General features: G+C 45.0%; 1 protein-coding gene across 4 annotated transcripts in view; it reads left to right on the forward strand.

Annotated features, from left to right (window-relative positions):
• DAAM2 (dishevelled associated activator of morphogenesis 2) overlaps positions 1 to 17,181 on the forward strand; it is a 246,236-nt gene that overhangs the window by 187,046 nt on the left and 42,009 nt on the right. For 3 of the 4 annotated variants that reach the window (XM_048843468.2, XM_048843469.2, XM_048843470.2), the window contains exons 12-17: positions 790 to 848; positions 1,264 to 1,448; positions 2,697 to 3,014; positions 10,824 to 10,931; positions 14,107 to 14,139; positions 16,526 to 16,632. In XM_048843468.2, the coding sequence (XP_048699425.1) occupies positions 790 to 848; positions 1,264 to 1,448; positions 2,697 to 3,014; positions 10,824 to 10,931; positions 14,107 to 14,139; positions 16,526 to 16,632 (810 nt within the window). The remainder of the gene's footprint in view (positions 1 to 789; positions 849 to 1,263; positions 1,449 to 2,696; positions 3,015 to 10,823; positions 10,932 to 14,106; positions 14,140 to 16,525; positions 16,633 to 17,181) is intronic. The other variant, XM_048843471.2, reaches the window with a different exon arrangement.

The following is a 17,181-nucleotide window of genomic DNA, read 5'->3' on the forward strand; positions in this document are numbered from 1 at the left end:
GTAGGTGGAAAAACTCTGGTATAGACACTAAAGTGCTTTGCCATACTTTGAGCATAAACTCCTATATAGAACTACATTCTATTCCATTAAAAATTATACAGTGTCTTCTGTGAGCCAGAGCTAATTTCTCATTAGCTGTTTTGAAAAATATGCTGTAGTTGACTTCCTTCTCTCCATCCCAACATGGGACCTCATTGTAGACCTTGCGCCTGGTCTTTTTTCATAGTTGCTCCTTCTGTTGCATATCTAATCACTCCTTCTCCTGAGTGTTTTCTTTCACTAGTAAGAAATGGCCATGGCAGTCTGAGGTATTGGCATTGTCTGGCAATTGATACATTATCTAAAATGTAGCCAGCCTCTCTTTTCTGAGTTGTAGGTGGCCTTTTTATTGCACTTTTGCAGTTGTTTTTGTTTTTTGGAGAGTCAGCTGTAGTGACCAGCTGTAGTAATAATTTAGCTATGAGGGCTGTGATAAAAGTAAATGTCATGCTGCCAGGACATCCACTTACCACAAAAGGGATCAAGAAGGATTTTCTCTTCCCCCCCCACCCCCTCATTTATAGCATTAAACAATAATGAAGGCACATTAAGGGCCAATTATATCATCATCTGTAGCATCAGGTATTGTCTACTGTGGGTAGCAGGATACTGAACTAGATAGACCACTGATCTGACCCAGCATAGAAATACTACAATTCAGCAAGTTGTCTTTTCCAGTCATTGTTCATTGTGGCCCACAGGGCTGGATGGCTCAGAATAGACCATAAATAATCTGGTTTCATCTTTCAGGCTGGTGAATGAGAATGAAGTGAAACAGTGGAGGGATCAGGCGGAGAAATTCAGAAAAGGTACATGGTCTCTCTCTGTTTGAAGAACTGAGGGAGATGTCCTGATTTAACCACACAATGATAGACTGTAGAGATGGAGATGACCTTTTTGATCCTCCAGTCCATATCCCCATGGGACAATGCTTGTTTGGTCCTAGTAGTATATTTCCCAATGCCTTCTCTAGTCTAGTTTTCAAATGGCTCAAGTGATGGGGCTTCCACAAGTGATTATTCGACAGCTGAAGAAGCCTCTGTCAAGTAATATATACTGAAAATCAGTCTACATATTCCTTGGCCCAGTTTCATCTTGTTGCTCCTGGTTATAACCCCCTCACCCCCACCAGTTTGCATTATTTATCTCAATCTAGCTCACATCTCCTTAGAGAGCTTTCATGGGTTTTGCTTAATCAGTCATGCTTCCTCATTCTGTCTGTAGAACACGCAGAGCTGTTGAGCAGACTGGAAAAGAAGGAAAGAGAATGTGAGATAAAGACCCAAGAGAAAGATGAAATGATGAAGACATTGAACAAGATGAAGGACAAGCTACAGAAAGAATCCTTGGAACTGCGCCAGACCCGGGACCAAATGACAGACCTGGTAGCTCAATTCAATGAGTTCTCGGTATGAGGTTGAGACTTTTCTTCTCATCCTTTAACCCTCAGAAGCAAAAGAATAATGAGCAAAGGCACAATAACGATGAATTCTCTCCCCCCCCCACCCCCATACCAAGGGAGTCTGAGTATATAGCTACAAAGGTGGAGGCTTAGGATAGGTCTGTGCTGCAATCAGAAGTCTGATTGCAGCATGGATAGACATACCTGTGCTAGCTTTACCCATGCTAGCATGGCTAAAAATAGCAATGAAGACATGGCTTCAGCATAGGTTGTACAAGCCCACTGAGACTCTTGGGTGTGTACTTGCATTGCTAGCCTGTGCTGATGCCCATGCTGCTGCATCTCCACAGCTATTTGTTGCTGTTCTAGCTTAATTAAAACTAGCACCGATATGCCAGCCCATGTTGCAATCACACCTCTGATTGCAGCATAAAGGCTGCATAGGCCTGCATTATGGACCAGGGTATGTGCCCTGGTAAAATATGCAGGGATCAGTGCCCACAGGTCTATAGATCGTCTGTCCCATTCTTTCTTTGTAATTGCCCTCTTCATTTAACCATGCACAAAAAGCCAAGGGGTGTGTGTCCCTTCCCACAATGCGGCAGATGTCCATAATTTGTGTTGAAACCCCGAAATGGAGCATGTTTGCCCCTCACCCCCAGAGATGGCTGGAGAAAGGCAAACGTCACCAGTTACACAGGTATAGGAAATGGAGGTGACACATACTGCTTGTGGTGCCCCTGGAGGGACTGCAGCTGCTTCTGCACTCTGCAGGCCTAACTTTTCTAGCAGCTACCTCCTGCTTGGTGCAGCGCCTTTCTCACTCCTAGCATGCCTCAGCCTCCAGGAGCCCAAATGCAGCCCTTAGAAGCGAGTCACCATGGATAGGGGCTTCTCTCCTGTCTTTGTGTTAGTGGGGTTAGTTGGCATGTATTCAGTATTTCAAAAATCATGCATCAGCCCCCCAAAATTCATGAGATCAGAAGAAAAATAGATTTTGCCTTTTCTTTTTTTTACTGGCTCTGTATTTTGAGCATTTTAAGGGTCACATTTTCAAGCTCTTTTCTGTTACCACAAGGGCTAGAAATTTACTCTTTGACTTTCAAATGAAAGTTGAGATTCTCCCTTATCACAAAACTCTGCAATCTGGGGCCTTAAGAAAAACACCAAATATTGTGAGAGAGAATCATATCAGTTGGCACCATGGAGTTATTGTACATTTTAAACATCCTCTGCTTATTCTTTTGTTCTCCAGCAAGGAGGTGGCATTTCCTTCCCACCCCCTCCTCCACCCCCTCCTGGTGGCCCATTAGCTTTGCCCTCCTCTCTGATGATGGAGTGTTTGCCCCCGCTGCCACCCCCACTCCCATTCTCCAGCAGCCCCCCTCCACCTGCTCCGCCACCTCCACCGGGAGGGCCACCTCCCCCACCTGGAGCCCCTCCTTTCTTCAGCATGGGGATGATGCCCCCTCCCACAACCACCTTCAGCAGCAGCGGGACCAGCCTGAGGAAGAAATCTATCCCACAGCCTTCCCACCCACTGAAATCCTTCAACTGGGCCAAACTGAACGAGGTAAGACACCGCGGCATCCTTAACAGCAGCCCCATCCTTCCTACTCAGGCATTACCGCAGGTTGGCTGGTGTCAGTGGGGAGACGTTCAGGGTGTCTGAAGTTGATGCCTTAGTGTGTCTCTTCAGACCAAGGTTGTTGCCCTAAGGGAGGGCATTGTATTCTCTTCCACAAGGTTTCATGGCTACCCTGGAACCCTGTGGATTTGAACCATGTATATTCCCAGCAGGCCCTAGTGTAGGGCTTCAGCAATGAACCTCATCCCAATGGACTGCATTATCATGACCAAGGCACAGCCTAGACTTTCCTGTATCAGATCCAGGTGTATCTATAACTAGGAGAGCAGCCATAGTGGCTCTTACGACATAAACCAGAACCAGGTGTCCCCTTGGCTAACGCATAGAGCTAGCCCCTTCCTACAGACTCCCATCAGGGAACAAGAGCATCCCTGTTGTGTGACCAGCTAGCATGTTGGGGGCAGAGCATAGGGCAGATGTTGCAGAGTTGACTTCTAAATTAGCCTACATTACTCTGTTAGGGGCAGCCTCTCAGAGGGAACAGTGGCCCGTCACTGTCATCACTCACATCATCATGGCCATATGTGGACTCACCTCTGCCCCTCTCACAGTTAGACTCGCAGCTTATTGCCTTTACTCTCCATCTTAGTAGGAGCATTCCTAAGAGATGGGGCAGTGAGAAACGGAAAAGAATTCAAATTGACTGTTGCACAGCTCACTCCTTTTCTGCCACCCCCTGCAGCCACTCCCACCCCTCTGCTTCTCCCCCTCCTGCTGGATTTTTTTTTCTTCCCTTCTCTTTTGGGTGTTTTTTTTCCACAGATTAAAAAAAGTGTCTGTGTTGAATTTGGATAGCTGCCTAGAAACCCACGTTCTTTTTTAGACTGAAACTCACCCGGGGCCCAACTCAGGCATTCGGAATGAGTGTCTGGGGACCTCTGGAATGCCACAAGAATTCACTCTCTCCTCTTTTCTTTAAAATAAAACTAAGTGAAATATTTGCTGCACCGTCTGTGCTTGTCTGTCAGGACCACGTGGGGGTGTGGGAGAGAATGTAAGAGTGGGGATTTATTTTCCTTTTTAGAACATGGGGCTTAATGCGATGAAGAAAAGAAATAACAATACATGTTTGTTTTTTTTTAAAGCGAGAGGCACAGGTGTTTCTGTTTAGTGCACAGTAACCATAGGCTTATCCTGCCCTCTGGTTAGGAGTGGAGGCAGCTGTGCTAATAAAATTGAAGGGCTGGGTGGTGAGGTGGGTAAAAGATGCTATTTTGGGGAATGTGGAATGGTTTGGGGAGGTGCAGGGGGCAGGATGTTCCTATGGGAGCATTTGTCAGTGTTCATGTTTCGACTTAGTGAGCTCTCTGTAAATCCCAGAGATTGTGATGCTGTCAGTTGGAGGGTAGCTGAGACAGTTGTTTTCTGTGATGAAATGTGCCCCATAACTTGATGCTCCTCACTACAAGGGAGAAGGGACATGTTTGAGCCATCTCCCTCAGAGCTGGTAGGTTCCCCAAACCGCTACTGGGCACTTCCTCTCTGCTCATTGCTGTGGGGAGTAACTTATGGATTTTAATCCTACCCTCAGAACCCAGAGTCAAGCCAGACCAAGGCTAGTTTAATGGGATCATCTTTAGTTTTATTTATTTGTTGGCATTTCTATGGTGCTCATCCCTGCAGTCTCTAAGTACCCCACAAATACTAATTTATTAAGCCTCACAGCCAATCCACCTTGTAGGAGGTGGTATCTCTATTTTACAAATGGGGAAGCTGGGGCATAGAAATGTTTATTATTATTTGTATCACAGTAGCACCTAGATTCCCCAGTCAAGATCCAGGGCCCATTATGCTAGCTACTCTACTCCATCTATTGTGCATTATGAAAGTACTGAGCTGTTTTCTATCTCTTGTTATCTAAGCGCTTGGCAATAATTATTACATCCCACAATTCTCATGGGCATTCCGGGAAAGGGAATTCACCCAGCGCTCAGCTGGAAGATGTTTGTGCTTTGAGGAAACTGCACCAGCTTACGAACAATGACTCATTAATTCACCCTGAGACACACACCCTCTATTAGCTTTGTTCTGAATTGATGACTGGTGTCAAAGACACTTTGATACCATAGACTGAGCTCCCGTTAATGCCTTCCACACTGCAGCTCCATTCCAGTACTACAATACTGTTTGTTGGAAGCTACTGGTTTTAAAAAGGATGGGGAAGAGAGACTAAGCATTGCAGTGTGGCCATTGTGAACTCCCAGGAAGATTTCCTTCTTTGCTCCGAGACTGAAAATGGGGGTTGCTTCCCCCACCAGATCTTTCCATCCTGGGTTTTACACAAGGCCTATGGCATGCTGGGACTGGATATTTGCTATTCGTTCAAATCCACATCTGGAGCCAAGCTTTCAGGGTGTTTAGATCTGGTCCATATTTTGAACTGTCTGTCTCTTATCTCTGTATCTTCATAAGTACTAGTATATTAATTTGAAGCTACCAGAGTAACTGGTTTACTTGCCTACATCTGTTCCTGTTCTCTGCTGGCCAGATACTATCAAATGGACTTGCCCAATTAGGAGTCCTCCAACTTCCAGTAGTGGCTCTACCAAATGAGCTGAAAGGGAGTCTCTCTGTAGTCAAACCCAGCGGGAGCTGTGCTGAGATTGCCTCATCAGGAAGGCTTTTGTTCTGTGTGTACCACAACATCTCCTGTGTGAAAAGAGCCGTGCAAATAACTTCCCACATAGACTGGGGAAAAAAATCACATAGCGACCAAAAGAATTGTTCACCTGAGGTTGAATTTTTCCACAAAAACATGAAACTGTTGCTGCTGTGAAAATGACAAATTTCCACTTGTGGTGGATTCGTGATAACATGGTGGATTTCCTTGTGAAAAGTTGTAGTTGCTGATGGAAAATGGCAAAAATATACTTCTCTACAGGTTATTAATATGGATGGAAAAACCAGTACTTTTGCACAGATATTCTCAGGGTAGAATCTTTGAGTGTTCTGCTTTGATGGGGACACTGTAATTTCTTGGAGAGCTCTGTTCCATGGGGTACTCATGGAGGTACTACTGAAATCAGTGGAGATTCTTCCTTCCTACGGAAAGTGACACACGGGGTTCTTCAGTAGACAGCTCCTTGAACCAGTATGAATGCCATGGCCAAAAGAGTGATCCCCAAATGGGTCCCAGAGTGGGGACTGGCCCTTTTAAAGGGGGATGGGTCTCCACCCGTGACACAGCTAGCTCTCCTCCCCAGGTGGGGAAAATGAAGGTCATGTGATCTGAGTGTCATGTAACTCAACCTGACCTAGCCAAGTGGAGAAAGGGGAAGTGTTGCCAGCAGATGGCTGCAGAAAGGTTGAGAGAGCCAGAGGAAAGGACAAGGCAGGCCGTGGCCTGTGAAAGACCCTAGATAAGCAGGCATTGGGGGTGGGGTGGGATGGAGGGGTGGCTCTTCAGGAAAGAGCAGGCAGCAACTCAGACAAGCCCAGGAGGGAAAGATGGAAAGGAAGGAGCTAGGGAAGGGCTGAAAACCAAGCTGAGAGGGTGGGCAGAAAAATTAGAGGAGAGAAGACAGACCCCCTTGGGAAGGAGCCATGGACTAGTTTGAGACTGGGGTGCAAAGGCTTTGTGTGTTGTCCAATTTCAAAAACAAACAAAGGAACTCTATTTCCCGGGAAAGGGAGGACTTGTGTTAAGGCTTTAGCCTGAGGCCCAGGTTACAACAGCAAGCCCCTCTGGCATCTGCTGAAGCAGGCTGAAAATGAGAAACTGAGACAGGGCTGCTGCAGAGCCACCCCAGGCCATGAGACGGCACTGTGGAGGTTGCCACCCTGTTACAGAACTACATGGGGGGATAGGGTTGCATCATCTCACCCTGAAAATGTTCTCTGTTGTCTCAGGTGGTTCTTTGTCTCAGATTTTGCTTTGCAATGAAACAGGGCAAAGTAGCTGTTAATCAAAACCATGCCTCCCTTCCAAAAAAAAACCCCAAAAACTGAAGCTACATTTTGCTCAAATAGGTTTGTTTACATGGGTAAAGAGATCCATTATTAAGAGGGGAAAAATCCATTTTTCACCACGTTTTCAAGCTTGCAATGAAATGTGAAGAAAAAAATCAAATTTCAAGCAGTTTCACCTTTCGGTTGTGAATAGTTTGCATGCATCTAGTGGTTGCCTGTCCTAAAATTCACTGGACATTCACAGTTTTCACAGGTTTTTCTTGACTTGTAGGAGAACTATAGAGTCCTGAATGTGTCTGGAGCCTCCCAAAGCGAAATCATGGCTCACTCATGCTGTGAAGTTATGTTGATGCATGATGGAGTTTGATGACTTGGAAACAGCTGGCAGCCATAACGGAGGACAAGGCTGTATGGACCACCTGCCCTGTGGAGCCCCTTGCTTTGTCATCTTCGTAACCCTCTGGGCAAGCAGCAGACTGTGCTTCATTTCAAACACACAAGTGCGGAAATGAAGTGACTGCAGGAAGGTTATAAATATAATACACCAAAAGTCCATGTCAGTAGAGCAAATGCTTTATTATGACTCATCCTGACTAATCCCATGTTTCTCCAACTACCCCACTTCCCACCATTTCTTAGCTAATCACTAGGGGATCCTGGGAAATGTAGTTTCTGGGTTTAGTTTCTCAGTGTGGGCCAAGACTTGTGCAAAGCAGAGAAACCACAGAGCTTGGCAGGCTTGTAACAATTTAAAAAAAAAAAAGTAAAGAATTTTTTATTTTTAAATTGCTAGTTAGGGACCATAAATATTTTTATGGAGCTGAGGGAATCATTTATCATAGCAACCACACTATGTAAGTCTGTTTCTCTTAAAATGCTCAGTCTCTCTGGCCAATGACAAGAAGCTATCAGCCAAGCAGCAAGAGCACAGCAGAAGAAATAGTCTAGCAGCCCTCTGCAGCTTTTCAAGGGTCAGTCTCAACACAAGAATGGAAGGGAGAGCCACTCCGTGTGTGCACTCAGTGTTCTGCTGTTCTGCCCCCACCTCTCTGCAGAATGGCTTTCCTCAACTGCTCTGTGGTATACTTTTTCAACACTTAAGCTGGGCTGTCTGGGATTGAAGTTCTTTTGTTCATGACATACAGACTGTCCCAGCCTTGGATGTGTCTTTATAGGTTCATGTAGTATAAAACCAAGAGATGGGCAAACCAGCTTGGATAAGGCCAGACCTGGTATGAATGTCTTCTGAAATCAGAAGAAGTAGGGGTAACTTTCTGTTTTGCTTTTTTATTTTTTTCTGGGGAAGCAGGTGACTGGGGTGATGCTCCCTTTGTAGTTCTTTTTCCCAGGCAGATCAGAAATCCACTGAGAATTGCCTCCCTCCCATGATCCTTCTAGCCACAAGGAAAAAGTCACAAAACTATTGCTGAGCCTGTTAGATTCTGGGTTCTACTCCATACAGGAAGGTTTCAAGGGCTGTGATGACCCTCACCCACAGTGCTTTTCCTCCCTCTGTTTATGCATCAAGAGAGGAAGAGTGTTTGTTTTGCTTTGCACCTTGTCACCTTGTTAGGAATTTCCTCCAGACACTTCAGTGCCTGCTCCCCCCCCCCCCCCCCCCCCGCTTTTTTTTTTGGTCCCCACATCAGCTGTTTTTCCTGCTTCCTTGAGCCTTGTGGCTTACAACATTTCTCTTATTCCTCTAAAGAGTGTGAATGGGAAGTGGAACCTGTTCCTATAATGACATGTTAACACACTTTGCTGCATGGGTGAACCTTAGGTACTTCAGAGTTAGAGCCTGTTGGGGGCAGTTTCATTGGCTTTCCTTACTTCCTGTACACAAGACGCCCTTGCTGGGCTGTTCTGCAGCACCTTCACCTCCAAGACTTCCCCCAGTCCCTTTTATATTTCTATCTTTCTATGTAGTCTGATCTTTTTTCACGTCAACAGGGTGCTATTGCACTCACATTGCCCTGGAGGGACAACATTTGGGGAGGAGAAGGTATTTCAGTCTCCAGGGGCTGTTCAGTCCATGGTGCCTCTCTTGTGACTGCAAGAAACAACAAAATCCTTTTCCTAGCTTAGAATGGCAGCTGGCCTTAAAATTCAAAGGCTTTCAAAATCTCCCTTGTTCCAGTGCCAGTGGAGAGCATAAAGAACGAGGAGTACTTGTGGCATCTTAGAGACTAACAAATGTATTTGAGCATAAGCTTTTGTGGGATAAAATCCACTTCATCGGATGCATTCAGTGGAAAATACAGTAGGAAGATATCTACACACACACACACATACACACAACATGAAAAAATGGGTGTTGCCATACCCACTATAACAAGAGTGATCAATTAAGGTGAGCTATTATCAGCAGGAGAAAAAACCTTTTGTAGTGATAATCAGGATGGCCCATTTCCAACAGTTGACAAGAAGGTGTGAGTAACAGTGGTGTGGGGGAAATAGCACGGGGAAATAGTTTTACTTTGTGTAATGACCCATCCACTTCCAGTCTTTATTCAAGCCTAATTTAATGGTGTCCAGTTTGCAAATTAATTCCAATTCAGCAGTGTCTCGTTGGAGTCTGATTTTGAAGGGTTTTTTTGTTGTAATATTGTGACTTTTAGGTCTGTAATCGAGTGACCAGGGAGATTGAAGTGTTCTCTGACTGGGTTTTGAATGTTATAATTCTTGACGTCTGATTTTTGTCCATTTATTCTTTTACGTAGAGACTGTCTGGTTTGGCCAATGTACATGGCAGAGGGGCATTGCTGGCACATGATGGCATATATCACATTGGTAGATGTGCAGGTGAACGAGCCTCTGATAGTGTGGCTAATGTGATTAGGCCCTATGATGGTGTCCCTTGAATAGATATGTGGACACAATTGGCAACGGGCTTTGTTGCAAGGATAGGTTCCTGGGTTAGTGTTTTTGGTGTGTGGTTGCTGGTAAGTATTTGCTTCAGGTTGGGGGTCTGACTGTAAGCAAGGACTGGCCTGTTTCCCAAGATCTGAGAGTGAGGGATCGTAGAGCATGTAGTTGTGAGAAGGCTTCTGCCCGCCCCCCCAGCCGTGTTGGTGACTCCCTCTTTCATGCTAACCACCTACCGGACAGGGGAAGTCTGCCATACGTTGAGCTGCCTTCACCATTGTGACTGTCAGTGCTGTGGTTTGAGAGGTTGGGATACAAATCACATCTGTTTGAGAGCTGTGGGTATCTTCTGGTGAGGACAGGGGAGCCCATCCAATAGGAGATGATTTGTCTTTAAAGATTGAGAGAGTCACTTGGAGGGAAAACCTTGAAGACTCCTTGATACCGTTCAGGGTGTATTCCACACCCACTTAAGGTTTGCAGCAAGGTCTTGTGAAATCTGCAGCTGGAGAGAATTTTGTCTGGGATTTCCCACACATTAGAGTCCTTGCTACATTTCCTTCTTATGATGACAACCCCTGTTACAACATGACCATGTTCATCTGCAGCAATTGCCATTATTGGAAGGAAATGTCCCCATGGGATCTTCAGTGGTATCTGCGATGATGTATTCTAGTCTTGGAAAGTGGCATTTTTAAAGGGGGATTGATGTAATGCAAATTTCAAAATGCCCAGGTTAAAAAACCAGCCCCATTAAGTTGTATTAATGTTTCTCTTTGGACTAGAAAACTCTCCGACGTCTTCCAGAAACAAAACATTTCCCCAAAATGACAGTAGCATCCTGTGCTGTGCCAAGTCAATACAATAGCTGGGTCTGCCTTGCTGGAATTGGGTGTGCTTAGCTACAGATTTTCACTGTGATTTGTCTCCTGAACATATGATTTTCTCTTTGGATTATAGGAGAAGATCCATGGCACAATCTGGCATGAAATTGATGACTTAAAGGCTTTCAGGGTGCTGGATCTGGAGGATTTTGAAAAAATGTTCTCTGCTTATCAAAGACACCAGGTAAGGGAGGGGCTCTTTTCCCCCAGCATTGCAGGTCTTGAGTTTTCTGAGACTCTGGATCAGGATGGGACACATTAGTGACTGGACCCTTCACTGGCACTAGTGGGGATGCGGGGAAACCAATAGGGGGCTACTTCTGCTTGAGAGTTTGGTGCTCCCTAGAAAAGCACAAGAGTGGGGAGGTGGGTGGGGAACTGGTGGCCAAAGTACAGCACGCTGTTGCCTTGATATTTAATCCAAATGTGTAGCCCTTGGATACTACAGATCCCAGCAGGTAATGCTCTGATCTTGATCTGAGCAGCAGCTAGCTTCTGTAAAGCTCTTGAACTTTGTATTCAGTGTTCCTAATCTCTTTCTATCTTTTTTTCCTCCTCATTCCTCCAGGGTAAAACTCTGGGCAGCTACAGAGTATTGAGCTATGTGACCAGAATTAGCTGTGTTTTGCTTTCTCTTTTTTCCAAACAACATATTGGCCAAACTGGCTGAGTTACAGAATCTGTCCAAGTTACAGATTATGACACTAACATCATACTTTAACAGCAGCCATTTATTAGAAGGTCTTTTTTCCCCTCCTCCTATTCTTGGAAAGCGAGTCACCTGCAATCTGTCTGCTTCCTAGGAATGAGATTCAGCAGGAATGGGACTGTACTTCTACCTCCTTCCCTCCCCCAGATTTCTCTAGCGTTTGGAATGTGTTCAGGGAAACTTCCTTGCAACACTGTAGAATCAGGCCATTAGCTCCTGAGTTTGAAGACACACACAGAGAAATGATAGCTAGAAGCTATTTTGATGCTTAAACATTGCCCCCTATAGTGCTGCAGAATTACCAAGTAAGACTTAGCTGGCTTTGTTCTCTCACTCTTCTCTCGTCTGTTTAATTCTTCATCCAGTGCTAAACATATAAATTATATTAAAATTATAAACATACTAAAATAACTTGCATAGTCTGATTTAATGGCACAAACCTAAGGACTTTAGTCCAGGCTTCCCTTTCCATCTTTAGCCGGCACCACTGAGTCTACACTAGGTATCAGACTTCTATTATTAGTCAAACTGGTTCCAGTGAAAGAACTAACCTGGGTATCATATCTCCAGTCATCATAAAAGCAGTTTTAGCAGAACTCTTCCAATTTGCTAACCCAAAGATGTCTAGATGAGCATCCCAACTTGGAAGCTTTTGAGGTTCCAGTATATGATGGGAATGTTGCACTTTGATCCTCATTCTGACCCTGCAAATACCTTGACATTTCAGTGGGGTTGCTAGGATTACTGATTTCAGAGTGGTAGTCATGTTAATCTGTATCAACAAAAAGAACAAGGGTTACTTGTGGCACCTTAGAGACTAACAAATTTATTTGAGCATAAGCTTTCGTGGCCTAAAGACCGACCAGAAGTGTCCCAATTTTGGGATGTTCAGAATAGGCAGATTTGCATGAGAAAAGACCCTCAAAATATCCTCCTGAGGTATTTACTCCGCAATAAGAATCCAATTTACTAAGACTAAAGTACATGAAATTCATTCCTTGTCCATGGCTGGCTTTAGGCATTTGCAATAACCACAGCTGTGAGGGGAACCCTGAATCAGTGCCGAAATAGGCAGTTGCCATCTGTACGTGTTAGCAGCCATAACAGCAGCAAGACACCATCACAATGCAGTGGTGTTGCATCAACACATGACATCAAGATGTAAACATTGGAGCTTCATCACTAGGAAAGACCTTCCAAAGTCTTGCCTCCTTTGGGCCCCAGAATCTAAAGCCAAGGCTGTCCTTGTCTGCCAACTCTTAGTTAGAAACATAATATTTATGGCTGCATTACCAACCACTGAAAAGCAGTTTGGCCTGTTCAACCATAATCCAACCTGACCCTAACCCCTTCCCACTGGAATGGAGCCATCCTCTGAGAATGACCTCCAGGAGTCTAAAAATGGTCCTTTTGAACCTTATAAAAATACTATAGTACTTTATAACAGCCCCAGACACTGCAGTATCACTGATGTAAGATATACTAGTGTAGAATACCGTAGTATGTTTTTGTACTAAAGGTTATTGACTGTATTCCAGCTTTGGCTTCAGTTTTACACATTTTTTCTTTAAATATTCCTTTGTTTCTTTAAATAATATTTCCTCTTTCATCTACATGCATCCCAATACAAACTGGATTCCAATCAATAAGTCCTCACCATTTTTTTTTAAAGCCAAGCAACCAAAGTTCCTCATGAATTAAAATCTGATCAGAACTTTTCCAGTTGATTCACACTTGGTCTTTTCTTCCTTTTTATTGTTGGAAATACTCCACTCTGGCCAACTATGTGTTTACTCTTGACTTTTCCTGAGTTCATGACTTTTAAACTTCATCCAAATATCTGTGAAGAAAAATGTCAAAGTAGATCTCTGCTCTTTTGCATTTGAAAGAGAAAGTGAGCCTGTAAATAAGTCATTTCTTTCTTTTGCTGCTATTAACATGGTCTTAATATATTTTTCCAGTTTCATTTGTTAAACTGCTTCATTTTTAAAGACGAAAGGATCTGTTCTCCTCTCCCTTGGCCCGTGTATCTCCTGCTGGTGCTGTGGGCAGAAGCAGTGTTGTGTCCAGTGAATGAGCATTGGACTGAGAGGCAGGTCTCTTGGACTCCTCTCCTGGACTCTACCACTGACTGTTTGTATGATGTTGACTAAATCACTTGAGTTCTCTGTGATTTAGTTTGCCTGTCTATAAAATGGGGACAATACCAAATGCAGAAGGGTGTCATGAGCCTTTAATTATTTAGTGTTTGTAAAATGCCTTGAGATGCTTGGATGGAAGTTGCTCTAGAAGCACAATGAGTTATGATTAATAATGGGGAGCTATGGACATGCATAAGGAGAGGAGAACAGAGCCTGGAGTGTTAACCTTGGCAGCTCTTTGGATAAGGACTGTGGCCTAGATTTTCAAAGGTATCGAGGTGTTGCTCCACTCAGCATTGCAAGCTCAAGTACCATTGACTTTCCATGAGCAGGGCAGTGCTTAAATACCTTTTCACAATCTAGGCCTATGTTATTTGCAAATAATTTTATTCTCTTAGAAAACTGTGTATGGCTAAAATCTGCCTCTTTGTTAAACTTGGTATCTTTATCTCCGTGGCTAATGTTTGGCATGTTTCCTTCTCTGTTATTTGCGGCTGCTGCCTGCATAGGACCTGCTAACTAACCCCTCCTCCTGTAAGCAGGTGAGTACCACTGTCTGCCTCCTAAAAAACAAACTATTGGCTTGCAAGATTCTCCTGTGGCATGCAGACCAAAGGCAACAGAGAGCACCATGCAAATAAGGGGCCCTGTGCTCATCTAATGCTCGATTTTTTTCAACAGCTCCTGCCTGGGTGGGGAGGAGGTACAAGGAGCTCCCCTTCTTGCATTTATCTGGGGTGGGAGGAAGCTGAACACAAGCATCATCCTTTCACTCAACTGTATAAAATGTGGAGGTCTCGGTCTGGTTTCTATGGACAGGTGACCGCATCATGGAAACCCCATCAGTGCAGCTTGCCCTCATTGGTCCCCTTCTTGACCGTTTTTAGCAGAGAGCCCAAGGAACAAATGGGACCCAGAATATGAACTCCTTCTCAACCCTAGCAATGCTTTCTGCAGTTCAGTGTGTGACACACTACGGTAGGGCACTGTGGGGAAAGTTTACACTGACCTGCCCGCACCTGCTTTGGAGATTACTTCAGTCTCCAGGCCTATCACTTCAGGTCCCCTTCACCAGCCACAAAAGAGTCAATAAAGAAAGGCTTCTGTCTGTGGGGCAGGAAGATGATGCTGAAGCTTGAGTTGGGAAGGAGGTTTAAGGTCATTTGACAGTGACCCTTCAGGGCAATTGAGAAGGTAGATGAGAGAGGGGTCTGGTTCAGTCCACCTTATTTGGGAGTCTCATAGTCCTCAAAGACCAGGAGGAGAGACAGAATTGTGTGCGAGTGAGGTGAAGAAGTTCAGGCTCCCTTGTCTACTCATCGCACTACGGCCACCTTAAATAAAATCAGAGTAGAGAACACTTCAGAGGAAGGCATAGCTTTCAAAAATGGTTTTGTTCTGCATTTCAGGCCCCACTGTCCTATAGTGAGTCCTGGTCACCAAGTCCCTTCCCAGAAAGTCCAATAAGAACCTTGGCCACCAGGGGAAGCGGATATATGGTTGTGGTCAGCTCATTATTTTTCAGCATGTTAAGGGACAACAAGGGTTAAGGTTGTGTGGTAGAAACAACTCCCCAAGGCACGTTTCTTAGGTTGGGATTTTCGCAAGAGCATAAGGGAAATACTCCTGATGGGAGCCTTATCCTTATGGCTGTCTGGAAAATAGGCACATCAGTTATTTCTCTGCTATGTGAGAGTACTAACTAGGGCCTTTAAGTAGTTTGGAGATGAAAAGTTTTAAAGAGGTCTGTTCTAGACATGCCTGTGCAGAGTTTCCATTAGCCATATTCAGAGTCATACAAGCCCTTTGAGAGGAGAACAGACTCACTAAGCATCTTTGTGTCTCAAGTCCTGGTTAATTCGCCATTACTAGTGGACAGTGACAACTGCAGGGTGCTGGTTGCAGCTCTCTTATCCTCAGCTGCCCTGCAGAAGCTAGAGCTGCAGGGAAGGGCTACTCTGCTGCTGGCATAAGCTCCCTAACAGACCTGACTCCAGTGGAGGATCAGGGCTAGTGCTAACCTGCTCCAGCATGCCCCTTCCTGCCCCTGACTCAACCCTTTCCTTTTCCTTACGCTGGGATCTGGAGGGCAGCGGACATCCGAGATGGTTATGCTGCCTCTGCCAGTGTCATACCTGTAGAGATTTCCCCAAGGGGGAATTCTCCCGGGTCAGTTTCTGGCCTCGGTGGGCTGGAGAATCTGGCTCTGAGACAGCACGGGGCATGCTCCTGCTGAACATCCACTGGGCATTGGTTCCCATTTTTGTGTGGCGAGTACAGCTGAGTGACTCCAGGGAATTCCGCTCATCATGTCGTTTGTGTGTTTCTTGGCATCCCTCTCTCAATGAGAATTTGGCAGGCCTGTGTTCCAATGGTGAATTCAATAGTTAAGAGACAATATAAGGACTCTTATCCAACTGGGATGCAACCTTTCCACACTGCTGGGCAACCTCTACTGCAGGCACTTCCTCCTGGAGGCTGTTCAGGCTTCTGAATAGACCTGTGTTCCTGGGGATATACACACGCAACTGCACTGCACCATAATGCACCCGGTTCTGCTCTCATATTAATGTTACACCAATGTAATACTGTTGATAGTTACTCCTGATTTATGATGGAGTGAGATCAGAATCAGGTCCAATGCCTGAAAGTTAGGGTGATCCTGCACAGCTAATGATGATCAGCATTTGTTTGACTAGTGAATTGGGGGGGGGGAAATCTGTCTGAGTCCCTCCTCCTTTAGAAATTGATTTCTGGCACTTCCTATCTCCTATTCTGCCTCCTGGATTAATCTCCCCACAAGTTCAGCGCTAGTGGGTTAGGCTGGGCTGTTGCCCAATATACTTGGTTTATTCTGTGGGTGTTGGCTAGAGAGAAGAGGAAGCAAAAACAGGGCATTGATTATTTTTTCTGTCTGGTTACTTGCAGAAAGAGATGGGCTCAACTGAGGACCTATACTTGTCCACACGGAAGGTTAAAGAGCTTTCTGTTATTGATGGCCGAAGGGCTCAGAATTGCGTCATTCTCCTCTCCAAGTAAGTATAGTAGCTATGAACTCACGGTGTATAGCATGGTTCATGTGCGTAGAGGCAAAGATAGATCCAACACAGACACCCAAATACTCACTGAGATCAACCGTGGACACCTGCACATGCACGCAGATGTATCCACACTCAGATGAGATGAGTGTCTGCCTATGTGGAATTGCATCCACTCCTGGAGGCCCCAATGCATTTACAGGTTTGCAAACACCTGGCAATCCAAAACACAGGCACTCCACAGATCTATATCGAAACACAGGCAAGTAGATAGACTCTCAACTGCCATAAACGCACACAAACAAGTGTATGTGGGGAATGTGGCCACTGTGCAGTCAACAGTACGTGGGCTGTCCCATAATGGTGCACACTGTGCGCCGTATATGTCATTTGGCAGCAGTTTTTCTGTTACATTCTTCTTTGCGTATTGCTCTGAGAAACCCTTTGGGAGCACACCAGACACCTGAAGGATGCTGGCAGATCCAATATATCTATCTTCAGCCTCTCTTCCCCCGCATCCTCCCCCCGGCCTTTTTTTTTTTAATT

Source organism: Caretta caretta, chromosome 3 (genome assembly GCF_965140235.1).
Source record: "Caretta caretta isolate rCarCar2 chromosome 3, rCarCar1.hap1, whole genome shotgun sequence".
Classification (NCBI taxonomy): domain Eukaryota; kingdom Metazoa; phylum Chordata; order Testudines; family Cheloniidae; genus Caretta; species Caretta caretta.